Source organism: Bombina bombina, chromosome 3 (genome assembly GCF_027579735.1).
Source record: "Bombina bombina isolate aBomBom1 chromosome 3, aBomBom1.pri, whole genome shotgun sequence".
In the NCBI taxonomy this organism is placed as follows: Eukaryota; Metazoa; Chordata; class Amphibia; order Anura; family Bombinatoridae; genus Bombina; species Bombina bombina.
The window spans coordinates 1045104943-1045121352 of NC_069501.1; the positions used below are offsets into that span (position 1 = coordinate 1045104943).

A 16410-nucleotide genomic window follows, 5' to 3' on the forward strand; every position below is an offset into this window, starting at 1 on the left:
AAAATATGTCATTAAAACCATCTTGTCTCTACTAAAAATGTTGTCAATTCTAAACAAAAATCTAGAAAAGGGTAAGAAAATATGTACTTTGACAAGGAAAATTGGATTATAAGGTTTGGAAGTTGTATGTGCTGTACTTAAATGTATATGCTCCCAACGCTAGACAAGGAACTTACAATTAGACCATAAGCAGCAACCGAAAAGTAAAAAAATATGAATAGATTACAAGTGGCGCACTAACTGTTACGCATGAGCAATATCAGCTTTTTGTGCGCAACGGATATAGCGATCGTATTGCAAGTTGAAAGTAAACACGATCATGAATGCGCAATCACATTTGGTGCTCTTTGTGTTAGTGCAACTAAAAATTTTGCATAAAAGGAAGTGTGTTAAAAAAAAGTTGCACCAAACACAACATAAATACATTTAAAATTACAGTTAAAAGTATAATCATTTTTAATAATTATTACTATTTTTTTAATAATTTAGATGTAATATTTAAAAAAAACATGCTTTAAGATGACTAATTCTTCATGTGCGCTAACCCTAAACCGCGTTAGATCTAAAGTTTAAAAAACAAATTGTGTTACGCATATTTTACATTTCTATGTTCTTCACATATAATTTTTTTATGTTTATTAATAAATATAGGTATATACAGTATATATATCTATACATATATATATATATATGATAATGTTAATATAAAATAGATATCTTAACCTATATATCTATAGAAACATATATATATATATATATATATATATATATATATATATATATATATATAGGTATATACAGGTATATATAGAAATATATATTTACAATAATTCTGTATGTGAACAACATGTGAATGTGAAATATTCATAACTCCTGTCAGGTTAGAGCACGAGCGATAGGTGTCAGGATTTTTCATCTGCGCACTTCCTTGAATTCTATAGGGGAAAATAAGGTAACATGGTCGTGATATAAGTCTTTTGGTTAGCGCATATCGGGCTTTGCTCGCAAACTAACTTTTTACTTTCAACTTGTAATACACTTGTTACCTGATGCGTGCAAAAAGCTTACTTCTAGCGAAGTTTACACTTGCATGAAATTGCTAAAAAGCGTGCCACTTGTAATCTCGCCCATAGTGAGATAACTTAATTATCAAGATATAGGCTACGAAGATATGATAGGATTGAAGCTCTTATATTTTTGATTTGGGTAAGATATTCATTTTTACAAACTTGACTATTCTAATTCAGGAAACTGAGTAAGCTTACCTGTCTGTAGGTCAAATAGTAATGATTTTAAAAATAAAGTATAGTTTTAAGAATACAGAAATAAAAGAAAGAAGTTCATTTATCCTCCAGTGGTATATTTTCCTTAGTGAGAAGGAAGAGTGAATGGAAAGGAAGGCACATTTTCAGAAAGATAAATATTGTAGATCCTAAGTAAGATGCCATTTATGCTTAATGTAGAGATTGTATCTAACTGAAAAGTCAGCCCATTTTATAAAAACCCAAACTCTTCCTGCCATATACCACTTTTATACATCAAATTTTTTTGTGAAATCATTGCTCTGACCATCAAGTGGGAAGACCTCACTCAATTCTCTAAAAAAGGGTCCTGAACTTTGAAATCCAGATGAGAAGCGAATTGAAATTTTCTAGAATGAAGAATCTTGCAAGGCTGAGGGAATGTGGCGTTGAAAAGCCAGCACTGAGAGCAATATTTTTTTTTTAAACAAATACAAAGCAAACTGAACTGTTTTTAGTATAATTTAACATATTTGTTTCTTGTTTTATGTACATCTCTTTTTCTATTAGTTTAACCCCTTGCACCAAATTGACATAGGTACTATGTCACATGACACTTTGCTCAGCGTACTGTGCTGACATAGTACCGAAGTCAAACACTCTGGCGCAGGTTGTGGTCCAGCTGTAAGCTTTAACAGTGGGACCCACAACCAGGGGGCAGAAAAATTAAAATAAACATAAAAAGAAAATCATTGTAATAAAGGCCTACACAGGTACATGCAGACTTTCTGTCAGTACCTAGGATGGTGATAAGCAGTGTGTGTGTGTGGGGGGGGGGGATTAGAGAGCTCTTTCAGAGTGATCAGGGAGGAGGAAGGATCCCTACATTAAAGAAAAATAAAATGAATTACTAACGACCCTACACTGGGTACAATGGGTAGACTGCCAGTACTTAAGAAGGCGGTGACTGATTACTAGGTGGGAGAAGATTGCTGTTTCAGAGGGATCAGGAAGGTATTTAAAACACTTCACCACGCCATTTTTAACAATTAATGTATATTTCTCATTTGATACAGTTATTCCTTCTGTTTTTATCCAAATCATTCATTTATTTATTTTTCCAATCACCCATTTCAAGAGATCTTCAAATAACACAGCATACTGATTTTACAAATCTCCCCATTCTGTCACCCTATGACATGTACAAGACCAGTCAGATACTCTATTTATATTATTCATATCAGGTCATTTTTTTTACCGGCTTCGGTCTGGAAGTGAATCGTTTCTAAGTATTTTGATGCTTATAAAAGTATTCTCCCTCTGTTTTTAATGTTTCCATTTTGACAAATCGAGAATTGTCAAACCACTACAAAGATAAGTTAAGTTTTTCTGAGAAACAGATTGGTTGGCAGTTTGTGATGTAATTTTCCTTTCACCAATTGAAAATTACAAAATACACATGGCCCCCTCATGTCCAATTGGACATAACAGTAAACAAGAAAGAAATGCTATACATTACCTTTCACCAACTGAATTTCTCTTAAAGGGCCATGATACCCACATTTTTTCTTTCATGATTTAGAAAGAGAATGCATTTTTAAACATCTTTCTAATTTACTTATATTATCTAATTTGTTTTATTCTCTTGATATTCATTGCTGAAAAGCATATCTAGATATGCTCAGTAGCTGCTGATTGGTTGCTGCACATAGAAGCCTCATGTGAGTGGCTCACCCATGTGCATTGCTTTTTCTTCAAATAAGGATATCTAAAAAATGAAGCAAAATAAATAATAGAAGTAAATTGTAACGTTGTTTAAATTTGTATTTTCTATCTTAATGATGAAAGAAAGATTTTGGGTTTAGTGGCCCTTTAAGCTATAAGTCAATCACCATATTTACTTAACCAGATCACAAGATCAGTTGAGAGCCAGTAGTATCCTTGAAAACAACGACACTAAGTATTTTTGTGTTTGTTCTTAAAATTTTTAGTCTTACTTCTAAAATATTATTATTATTATGATTAGCTAATAAATCTAATTGCATAATAATTGTTTTTTAATTGTAGTTTCACATCATTCAAGCAAAGTATTAGGCACATGCTAAATGTTTGCTAACATCACCATAGCAACCGTTAAGATTATGTGTATAAAAGGCGCCCACTTTCACTGTTCTTACATGCCTGAAGAAACAGACGGCTGACAAATGCTTTCCATGTTTTTAGTGTATTTTATTCTATTAAACACTTTTTTTGTAGTATTTGCCTTGCACTACTTTTATTACATTCTTCATTTAATTTTTATTAGATTTTTTTGGAACTTTTTGCATTTAGAGTTCACAACTATTTTACTGCATTTTAATCGTCGGGAAAATGGTGGCATGAAATATACGAAAATGGGCTTAGATCAATTCCTTGTGATGTTCACTTTAAAAAAATATACGGTTTTAACAGGTAAATAAAAAAAAACAAGGCTCTACTTCTGTTTAAATGGAGTGATAGTAAAAATGCAAAAAATTCTCCGGTATTTTGGGCAAGTTCTTCTCTGAACGTCCCATAGTGAAGGGGTTAAACGCAGTGATAGCAAAAATGCTAAAAAAATAAATAAAAAATTTTGCTTTCCTGATAAATTTATTTATTTCCGGATATGGTGAGTCCACAACGTCATCAATTACTAGTGGGAATATCTGTCCTGGCCAGCAGGAGGTGGCAAAGAGCACCACCGCAAAGCTGTTAAGTATCACTCCCCTACCCATAATCCTCAGTCATTCAACCAAAGGGAAATTGAAAAAGGAATAACACAAAAGTGTAGAGGTGCCTGAGGTTTAGTAAAAAATAACCTTAAACATAAGGGTGGGGTCGTGGATTCACCATATCCGTAAATAAATAAATGTATCAGGTAAGCATACATTTTGTTTTCTTTCCTATGATATGGTAAGTCCACGTCATCATCAATTACTAGTGGGAACCAATACCCAAGCTAGAGGACACAGATGACTCGGGAGGGAAAAGACAGGTGGACCTAAACAGAAGGCACAACCCTTGAAGAACCTTCCTCCCAAAAGATGCCTCAGTCAAGGCAAAAGTATCAAATTTATAAAATTTTGAAAAAGTTTGCAGAGAGGACCAAGTTGCAGCCTTGCAAATCTGTTCCACAAAAGCTTTATTTTTGAAAGCCCAAGAAGACGAGACAGCCCTAGTGGAATGAGTTGTAACTCTCTCAGGAGGCTGCTGTCCAGCAGTCTAGTAAGCAAAATGAATCAGACTTCTCAACCAAAAGGAAAGAGAAGTAACAGTAGCCTTCTGACCCTTACGCTTTCCCGAGAAACAAACAAAAGTGCAAAAGACTGGCAAAAACCCTTAATCGCCTGTAAATAGAATTCTAAAGCATGCACTACATCTAAGTTGTGCAACAGACGCTCCTGACAAGAAGGATTGGGACAGAGAGAAGAAACAACAATTTCCTAATTAATATACCTAGCTGAAACCACCTTAGGAAGAAAACCCAACCTAGTACGCAGCACCACCTTATCCACATGAAAGATAAGGAAAGGAGAAACATACTGCGAAGCCGAGAGTTCAGAAACTCTCCTCGCAGAAGAAATAGCAACAAGAAACAAAACCTTCCAAGATAATAATTTAATATCTATGGAATGCATTGGCTCAAACGGAGTCTGCTGCAAAACCTTAAGAACAAGGTTAAGACTCCAAGGAGGAGTAACCGACTTAAACGCAGGCTTGATTCTTACCAAGGCCTGACAAAAAGATTGAACATCTGGCATAATCACCAAACGCTTATGCAACAAAATAGATAAAGCAGAAATCTGACCTGACTGACAATCCCTTTTGCAGACCTTCCTGGAGAAAAGACAAAATTCTAGGAATCCTAACCCTACTCCAAGAGTAGCCCTTACAGTCATACCAATTAAGGTATTTACGTCATACCTTATGGTAAATTTTCCGAGCACAGGCTTGCAAGCTTGAATCATGGTCTCAATGACAGACTCAGAAAAACCCCGCTCAGACAAAACTAAGCGTTTAATCTCCAAGCACTCAGTTTCAGAGAAACGAGATTTGGATGGAAGAAAGGACCCTGAGTTAGAAGATCCTTCCTCAGAGGCAACCTCCAAGGAGGCAGAGATGACATGTTCACTAGGTCTACATACCAGATCCTGCGTGGACATGCAGGAGCTATTAGAATAACTGACACTCTCTCCTGTTTGATACGAGCAATGACTTGTGGAAGGAGAGCAAACGGAGGAAACACAGAAACTAGACCAAACCCCCAAAGCACCACCAGAGCATCTATCAGAGCTGCCTGCGGATCTCTTGAACTTGAACCGTACCTTGGAAGCTTGGTGTTCTGCTAAGACGCCATCAGATCTAATTCCGGCACCCCCATTTGAGGGTTAACCTGGAGAACACCTCCGGATGGAGAGCCCACTGCCCAGGATGAAAAGTCTGTCTGCTCAGAAAATCCGCTTCCCAATTGTCCTCTCCTGGAATGTGGATGGCAGATAGACAACAATCATGAGCTTATGCCCACTGAAAAACCAGAGCCACCTCCCTCATGGTTAAGGAACGCCGAGTTCCTCCCTGATGTTTGATGTAAGTCACTGAGGTGATATTGTCCGACTGAAATCTGATAAAGCGGGCTAAAGCCAACTGAGGCCAAGTTAACAGAGAATTGTAAATTGCTCTCAACTCCAAGATGCTTATGTGGAGAGCAGACTCCTCCCAAGTCCATAATCCCTGCACCTTTAACAAGTCCCAGACTGCTCCCCAGCCTAGCAGGCTGGCATCCATATTCAAGATCACCCAAGAAGGTATCCGGAAGCATGTGCTCTGAGACAGATGTTCCTGAGAAAACCACCACGGAAGAGAGTCTCTCGTTAACACATCTAGATCTAACCTCTGGGATAGATCCAAATGGTTTCTGTACCATTGCTTGAGCATGCATAATTGCAGAGCTCTCAAATGGAATCAAGCAAAGAGAATGATGTCCATGAAAGCGACCATAAACCCAATTACTTCCATACAATGGGCTACAGATGGTCGAACAGTAGATTGAAAAAAAGGCAAGCAGAGAGAATTTTGGATTTCCTGACCTCCGTCAGAAAAATCTTCATAGATAGGGAATCTATTATAGTCCCTAAGAACACCACCCTTGTAGCTGGAACAAAGGAACTCTTTCCCAGATTCACTTTCCATCCGTGGGAACATAGAAAAGACAACAAGATCTCTGTATGGGAGCTTGCTTGTTGAAAAGATGGCGTCTGAACCAAAATGTCATCTAAGTAAGGTGCCACTGCAATTCCCCGAGACCTGATTACTGCCAAGAGAGCCTCCAGAACCTTGGAAAAAATTCTGGGAGCTGTAGAGTCACAAACTGAAAACTGACCTTCCTGGATCAAAGGAAGAATGGATCGAATGGTCTCCATTTTGATGGACGGCACCCTGAGAAACTTGGAGAAACAGAAAACACAGCGCATCCCATCTAAAAGTAAAAGTATTCAATAAGCACACATCTTGCGCACCATAAAATAAACACTTACAAGATTGTAGTAAAAACAAGCAATATTAGCAATAAAAACTCTGTAATTCTTAACATCCTAGGATTGCCAGGAATAGATGGAGAAGTTTCCAAAGCCTCGTCCGTGGTATGCGCTGTACCTGTGGGCTAGTGTTGAGCACCTGGTTTGTCAGAGGATGTCAGTGACGTCGGAGCGTTGATGACCTCAATGCATTTCGTCCGGTAGCGTCTGACTTTATCAAGAGGAATATGAAGATTGTCAGTCCCTGAAATACTACATAGGCTGTGTGTAAGTCTGATCGGTCCAGCTTTTGTCAGAGTTCAAATAGTGCTGGTAAATCATTGGTTATTAAAAATGCCAATCAAGATCCACATGAATAGTGTTGAGTGTTTACAAATATAATAAATACAGTACAAATAAATAGAATAAAAAAAAGGATAAAAATAAGTTTGTTGCTGTGAATATGAATTTTAAAACATACGAATAAGTCACAACAAGTGTGTGTGTAAATCTGGACAGTAAGAGCCAAAAAGGAGAAAGTGAAATAATGAAAATACAGAGCGTAAAGGCTTATTGCCGTGAGATGATTTGTATCGTTAATTCAACTATTTGGCAACAAAATCAAGTAAGGCCAATAAATAGCATAGTACAAGATTGTTGGCGAAATGAGAGAGCATTGCAATTGTGAGGGATCAGAGTGAGTGAGCCACTAAATAGATAGAAGAAACTCGAAAAAAGCATATATAATGCTATGGTCGTGACTCAATGTATTGTACAATAGAATGGAGATATTTTTTGTATTTGACTATATGTGTTATTGAAATAACAAGAAAAAATTATAGACTATGTAGGAAAAGGCATTCAAATAGCACAGGCTATGACTTATCAAGTATTTTGTGGGAGACTGGCTACATCTAAAATAAATGTATCAAAGTGATATTTCCTAAAATCTCAGTTTATGTTCAAGTAACCACTCCCAATAAAACAGGGAAAGTCTGCCCCTCACTTGATCCGACTCCGGACCGAGGGCCGACCCATCATGCTGACTTAGACTCAGCTGAGGGTTTCTTAGATTGCTTCCCCTTGTTCCAGGACTGACTGGGTCTCCAAGAGGACTTGGATTGCTCTTGTTTGGAAGCAGAAGAGGAAGGCTTTGACATTTGAAATTACGAAAGGAACGAAAATTACTTTGACGTCCCTTAAATCTAATATTCTTGTCTTGCTGTAGAAAAGATCCTATTCCACTGTAATATCAGATATTATTTCTGCCAGTCCAGGCCCAAACAAAGTCTTGCCCTTGTAAGGAAGTGCCAAAAGCTTAGACTTGGAGGAAACATCAGCTGACCAAGACGTAAGCCACAAAGCCCTGCAAGCGAAGACAGAGAAACCAGACAGCTTAGCCCCTAATTTAATCATTTGCATGTTAGTATCAGAAATGAAAGAATTAGCTACCTTAAGAGCCTTAATCCTATTCTGAATTTCCTCCAACAACGTTTCCTCTAAAATAGATTCAGACAAAGCAGAAAAAGCATTGCACCAATAAGATACTGCACTTGTCACTGTGGTAATACAAACTGTGGGTTGCCATTGAAGACCCTGATGCACATACATCTTCTTCAAATATACCTCCAGCTTCTTATCCATTGGATCATTAAAAGAGCAACTATCCTCTATAGGGATCGTAGTTCTCTTTGCCAGAGAAGAAATAGCCCCTTCTACTTTAGGCACTGTGCACCAAGAATCCTTAATGGATTCAGCAACAGTAAAACATCTTCTTAAAAACTGAAGACGGGGAGAAAGGAATCCCTGGTTTTTCCCATTCCTGCGCAATAATCTCCATCACACGATCTGGAACAGGAAACACTTCCATATAGGAAGAGACATCATAGAATCTATTAAGCTTACTAGATGTCTTAGGGTTAACTACAACAAGAGAGTCAGAATCATCCAAAGTAGCCAAAAAATAAAACATGAAGGTGTTCAAGCTTAAACCTAAAGCTTACTTCTTCCACTTAAGACAAAAGATTAACACTGTCAGAATCAGAAGGAAATGAGGTAACATCCTCCCTAGAGTTATGAGGAAGATGCTGCTGAAACAGGCATTTTACAATCTATTGAGTGTTTAGTTTTCCTCTTGGGTTTTCCTAAAACAGGAAAAGCAGATAAAGCTGCAGAGACCGCAGAAGATATCTGTGCGGCAAAATCTGCAGGCAAATATACCCTACTAGGAGGTTGAGAGGAACCGCAGGGCACTGCATGTGACGCCATACAGGCTTGGGACGCTTGAGGAGAAGGCTGCGGCATAGCCTGAACAGCATCATCCTGAGAGACATTAAGCTCATAAGGCAATAATTTTTCTTTACATTGTAGCATTCTAGCTAAACAAGTAGTACAAAATTGCAAAGGAGAAACAATTTGCGCCTCTAAACATAATAAACATTTATTAAAAAAAATATCATCATTATTCATGTCCATAGCTAAGAAAAATCAGCCCCAGGAAAAAAGGAAAAAGTGACAACTGTCACTTTAAGAGAAACCTAAAATCAAAAAACGTTATCAAAAAACTAAAGCTTGACAGCCTCTACACCTCAGCAACACTGAGGTGCCTACCGCAACTCCAGGAGACTTAAAGAAGACACAGAGACTGACACACAACTGCACATACACTGAGACAGCCTACAGCAACAACACTGAGATGTCAATCTGTTCCGTATAACTGAAACACAAAGATCACATGACCAGCACATCCGGAAAAGCGCAGACAAGAAAAAGGCGCGCAATCTGAAAAAGACATATAAACAACCTTTACTACATAAACAACAATAAAAAAAATCTAGCAGCACCTGGTCCTATTGTGCAATCCCCAAATCACATTGTGCCTGCATACTGTCTATCGGATCACATTTAAAGGATTACTAAATCACATAAAGAAAAACTGCAGAAAATAAATAATGAATCTTCTAAAGTGCAAAGTCTCTTATACCTAGAAGACAAAAAAAACACTCACCTGCAGTCTAGCTGTCCTGCAGGAAGACAGCTCACAAGGCGTGAAAGGACAAAAACTCCTTGCAGAGACCTGTGGAAAAAAGAAAGAACAGAGTAACCAACTCTGGCTTTCTATATAGGAAACAAAGTAAGCACCACCTTACAACTTCCTAACTACTTAAAAGCCACCACTACTCTGCAGCAGAGATTGACGTTCACTACAGCTATACCCAAATCCTTGCTTGCAGGTAAAACTATCCCCATAAAGGATTTAGTTTCTTCAGACACCAAACTTCACCTCCTCCATTGACAGAGGCAAAGAGAATGACTGGGGATTATGGGTAGGGGAGTGACACTTAAAAGCTTTGCTGTGGTGCTCTTTGCTGCCTCCTGCTGGCCAGGATAGAAATTCCCACTAGTAATTGATGACATTGTGGACTCATCATATCTTAGGAAAGAAATTAAATTGTACTTTGGACAAGTTTTTTTCTGAAATTCCTGGTAGCAAAGGGGTTAATGAGTGCATTAATAGAAACATGCCAGCATACATAAGGCATGATAAATCAGTGAGACTTGCAGGGTTAAATACTTAAAGAATATCTCACAACTGTGAGAGAACTCCAGATACATCCAAGGAATTCCCCTATCCTGCCCACTGGCTGAGACTGCAAGACTCATCCTACATTGGAAATAAATGAAAATTAGGATTTGTATTTTGTACTTTGGGCATATTTATCAAAGTGCGAGCGGACATGATACAATGTAGCGTATCATGTCCGCTGCACATTGATAAATGACGACAGCATACACTGTCTGCATTTATCATTGCACAAGCAGTTCACCAGAACTGCGTGTGCAATACCGCCCCTTGCGGTTTCACGGACAATCGGCCGCTAGCAGGGGGTGTCCGCCGCCTCAAGCAGGCGGACAAGTTATGGAGCAGCAGTCTTTAGATCGCTGCTTCATAACTTCTGTTTCAGCTCCGAATGGAGCTTGAAGCCCCTTGTTTCTGGCGAGCCTGAAGGCTTGCCGGAAACAAGGGGCATCAAGCTCCATTCGGAGCTTGATAATTGGGCTCCTTTGAGTGCAATTTCTGCTTTGTATGATATTTATTGTGCATTACTATATTTATTTTGTTTATTAAATCACTATTTTTAGTTTATATTTTGTACATTTTTTAAACTACTCATTTTATCTTTACTGTAATGTATGTGTTTCTTCTTCACACACATAATTAAAGGGAATGTTCCTTAGTCATTTACACAGATCTAAAAGTAAAATTTGCCCTTTCAGTCATTGTAGCACTGATAGATCTTTTTAGATAACTTGTCTAAACAGAAAGCTGTAGAGAATCAAACCCTTAGGATTAGTATATGTGCATTATTTATCAATGAAAATAAGAAACTATTTTTCATGTACGTCGTATATCAACCAATAGCAATATTTATACAGTCCCACTAGTAGCTTTGTTAATGCTCCTCTTCAACAAACTGTCATGTAAGAAAAAAGATCTGTTTTTATTATTTGGGTTTCTATTTTTGCCCTTCTTTTTATATATTATTTTTGCGCCTCATAAGATATTATTTTTGCGCTCCAATATATTTTTTTTGTTCTTCAATATACATTATTATTGCGCTTCACTATATATTATTTTTGTGCCTTGTTGAGCCCTTTTTTTTCTAACATTGCTTCTACAACTGGTAGAGAATAGATTTTGAAAGCTGTTCTCCACAGTAGTTATGAAGATTGAAGAACTTTAAAGGGACAGTCTAGTCAAAATTAAACTTGCATGATTCCAATAGGGCTTGCAATTTTAAACAACTTTCCAATTTACTTTCATCATCAAATTTGCTTTGCTCTCTTGGGGGCGGGGGCCTATTTATGAAAGGCCTGTCGGACATAATCTGACATTGCAGATCATCTCCGACAGAGCTTGCTGAATGCGGAGAGCAATATGCTCTCCACATTCAGCATTGCACCAGCATCTCTTGCGAACTGCTGGAGCAACGCCGCCCCTTGCACATTTGAGGCCGATTGGCCGCTAGCAGGGGGGTGTCAATCAACCCAATTGGGTTGAATTGTGGCGATGTCTGTCTGCCTCCTCAGAGCAGGCGGACAGGTTATGGAGCAGCAGTCTTTAGACCGCTGCTTCATAACTGGTATTTTTGGCGAGCCTGAAGGCTCGCCAAAAACACGGGCCTTCAAGCTCCATAAGGAGCTTGATAGATAGGCCCCAATGTGTTCTTTGTGGAAAACTAACCTAGGTAGGCTCATATGCTAATTACTAATCCGTTGAACTGTCTTTTATCTCAGTGCAGTTAGACACTGCTAGTTCATGTGTGTCATATAGATAAGTAATATAGATAACATAGTGCTCACTCCCATGGAATTATTTAAGAGTCTGCACTAATTGGATAAAATGCATGTCTGTCAAAAGAACTGAGATAAGGGAGCAGTCTGCAGAGGTTTAGAAACAAAGTAATCACAGAGGTAATAAGTATATTAATATAAACAACCAAAAGGGGGGCAGAACAAATGGCTAATATAAGTGTGTGTTAGCCTCATAAAAAATAGATAGCTGAAAAAGATTCAATGGTGCAGACCCTATAAAAATTAATATTTTCAACAAACTATGAGAGAAGAGCAAGGACCAACAAAATTAATGGCCCAAAACAGATAGGGAATCAAGCACTCTTTTAGTAGTAAAGTAAAGTAGTAGTAAGTAAAGATTATGTAATCAATCTAACTCTAAATGTTGTTTAGAAGAAATAAATCTCTGACCAGCACAATCACAATAAGCAAAATATATTTAATAGTGAGATACCTTAAATACAAAAAATAGCAATAGCTAAATAGATAAATGCCTAGGTGTATATTATCATAACATAGAAATTGTTTTAAAATTTATTTGAATACATGAGACAGTATTAGACCCTGGAGATGTGCACATCTAAAATATAAAATGACATATATGCCGTTCAAAACTACCAAGTATATTACTACACCCAGGCTGTACACGGTACCCAAGACTGTGCAAGGGATTGCTACCGGACAGGTAAAGTAATAGGGATCTAAGTAATATCAGGTGCTTTGAAAGAAATTCAGGAACACATATAGTAATGGAGTGCCAGCTATCACATAATAATACATGCAAATATGTACATAAGGTATCTCACTATTAAATATATTTTTGCTTATTGTGTACATAAGGTATCTCACTATTAAATATATTTTGCTTATTGTGATTGTGCTGGTCAGAGATTTATTTCTTATACACAACATTTAGAGTTAGATTGATTACACAATCTTTACTTGTAAAAGAGTGCTTGATTCCCTATCTGTTTTGGGCCATTAATTTTGTTGGTCCTTGCTCTTCTCTCATAGTTTGTTGAAAATATTAATATAAACGTTTTTTTTATGCAACACTGAGCAATGGGTAATAAAGGGATTATCTATATTTTTTAACAATAAAAATTCTGGAGTAGACTGTCCCTTTAATGCACGCATTTGCAGGAGATCTGTCAGTCCGCTATAGTAGAAAATAAATAATAAATTTGTAACTAGTCGAATTAATGAGGCGTACTATAAGAGATACGACTAAAACAATCTAATTGAAACCTTTATGTGTGCGCCAATTAGAACAGGAAAAGAGTAGAAGAATTTTACAATCAAACTTGCTCAATTTTAGTCGCATTTTGGAATGATAAATAGGGTAATTTATTAGTGTGCACATTTTTAGGCGCAAATATAGGAGAATGATAAATCTTGGCCTTAGGATTTTTACAAACAGCCAAAATATAAAAAATGTACAGTTATAATAATGTATAGTAAATCTCAGTAAGGGTTAGTTAAGATGCTTAAATTACAAATCCAATATAACACGAAAATCGTTTTGATTTTGTAAACATGAGAAAAAAACTGCTAGAAAGTTATATTAGAATATTAGTGAACGAGGCCTGAAGCACTCATGGGGGCTGATTTATTAAGAGTCGGACAGACATGATCCACTGTAGTGATCATGTCCGCCTGACATCGCTGAATGCAGACAGCGTATGCTGTCGGCATTTAACATTGCACAAGCAGTTCTGGTAAACTGCATGTGCAATGCTGCCCCCTGCAGGCTCACAGTCAATCAGCTGCTAGCAGGGGGTGTCAATCAACCCGATCGTATGTGATCGGGCTGATTGCTGTACATAGCCCCAGGGGTGCGTACAAGTTAAGGAGCAGCGGTCTTAAGACCGCTGCTTCTTAACTCCTTAAGGCTCCTGAAGGCTCGCGTGAAAACAGATGTATCTGGCCCAATTTGGGCCATGATAAATCGGCCCCATGGACTGGAAAAGACCTCATTGCTTGGATAGACTATATTAGACTGTGACCTTCCTGTGCTGTTGTCTATGTGTCTCATTCTCATTTTTTACAAAATAATAAACATATTTTACCTATAAGTAAGCTATGTCAGATTTATTGAGTTTGTTTGATTATGACACTGAGCATTTTTGACACAGATAATAAAAAGAACAGACACTCATAAGCATTATTATGTGCTTCTTTGAAGGTTTGGGGCCTGGAATTATTGGAGTGTTTTACATACACATTATCATCCCTTCATATTAAGTTTTTACATGTCAGATCATGATTTATCACTATTTTAACAAAGTCACTGTCAATGTTAATGCATAGCAGGCATGTCTGTTATGTAAATTAGTATTACCCATTTCCTTAAGATGATGTTTTGTAGTTGTGCAAGCTCTTTCTTAACAAAATGATTACCTTTTCATGTCTGTGATGGGAGCTGTATAATGCAGCTTTCATTTGCAGGTCTGTGCTCTTCCAGTCCATTAACTCTGCTTGCTTGTGAAATGAAGTCACTGTGAATTCAATCCGCAGTGCCTTGTAACTGATTGAGATCTTAATTTAACATTGCTCTTTTATTCTAATTTTATAGCTTTCATACCCATTTGATAGATAGTGTGTAGTGACCCCACCAAGAGCGGCAGCTGGCTGCCATATTTCAGCCAGCGTATTGAATACACACTGGCTCAATTTATAGTATTGTCATATATTGCATGTGCCCTTCGTGCACAGAAGCAGATTGTACTTTGTCACAAATTTATTTTCATTCTACTATACTGTTTGTTTGTTTTTTTAATTTTTTTTATTCAAAATGTTACTTTTTAATTCTGCAACAAAAACACTGAGGGCTAAAATGACTGTTGAGGACTATTCAACAAGTACTGCATTGTAGAGTGAGGATTTGTAATGTTCTTTGATGTTTACTTATTACATTTCAAATAGAGAGTTATTGTAAATAGGAAAAAATAAGGACATTTGAAGAAGGAGGCTAGAAAAAAGGAGTATCTAGTAGATAATGTAACCTGGGGAAATAACTGTAAATCATTTACTTATATTTATCCATCTATCTATCTACAGTATATCTATCAATCCTGTCTTAAGACCGCTGCTCCATAACTGGTCTGCCGCCTCTCAGACTGCGGTCTGCAATCCGCCCGATCCTATACAATCGGGCTGATTGACACCCCCTGCTAGCGGCTGATTGGCCGCAAATCTGCAGGGGGCAGCATTGCACAAGCAGTTCTGGTGAACTGCTTGTGCAATTTTAAATGCCGTATGCATGTCGGCATTCAGCGATGTCGCGCGGACATAATACTTTACAGCATATCATGTTGGACAGACATTGATAAATTGACCCCCAGGACTCTGTGGCCTCTATTTAACAAAGTCTGGCGGACCTGATCCGACAGTGTGGATCAGGTCCGCCAGACCTCGCTGAATACGGAGAGCAATACGCTCTCCGTATTCAGCATTGCACCAGCAGCTCACAAGAGCTGCTGGTGCAACGCCGCCCCCTGCAGACTCGCGGCCAATGGGCCGCCAGCAGGGGGGTGTTAATCAACCCAATCGTACTCGATCGGGTTGAATTCTGGCGATTCCTGTCCGCCTGCTCTGTGCAGGCAGACAGGGTTATGGAGCAGCGGTCGTTGTGACCGCTGCTTCATAACTGCTGTTTCTGGTGAGTCTGCAGGCTTGCCAGAAACATGGGGCATCAAGCTCCATTCGGAGCTTGATAGATAGGCCCCTGTATGTTTTCTTGACAATGGGAGAAAGCAAATAAAGAACTAGTGTAAGTCAGCAGGAATGAGACTACAGATGGGCAGAAGACTGTGAGATGAAGAGCTAGGAGAGTGGACCGGTGAGCAGCAAATCTTTTGAGAAAGGATTATGATGATAGAGGAAATTTTGAACTAAGAAGAACAGAGAGTGGAACAATGTATAAGAATGACCTGATTATGAGTCCAATGTGATCAGTTTATATACATTTATAATTGCTGTTAAAAATAATCACATAACAGATAAAATAATAACATCAGATATTTTTTGGGGGTAATACAGGGTCCAAGTAAATGCAATATAATGTCTTACCCGTAAGAACTCTTTTAGATGGCTTTCTATGTTCTTTCTGTAGATAGTGAAGAAGGCTGCAGACACTTGAATGATAGCTTTGGCCAAACAGTGGATATTATTATAGTAACCTGCAGAGGGAAAAAAAGACTAATTAATCTTAGTGGCTATAAACTGCAGTGTATAGATTAGACACTTTAAAATCACAGCAGTCAAATGCCTTGGTAAATATA

The 16410-nt window shown here is 37.9% G+C and overlaps 1 protein-coding gene across 1 annotated transcript in view; it reads right to left on the reverse strand.

Moving 5' to 3' along the window:
• NCKAP1L (NCK associated protein 1 like) overlaps positions 1–16410 on the reverse strand; it is a 605812-nt gene that overhangs the window by 97099 nt on the left and 492303 nt on the right. Inside the window, exon 29 of the mRNA XM_053708267.1 lies at positions 16199–16308. Within this exon, the coding sequence (XP_053564242.1) occupies positions 16199–16308 (110 nt within the window). The remainder of the gene's footprint in view (positions 1–16198; positions 16309–16410) is intronic.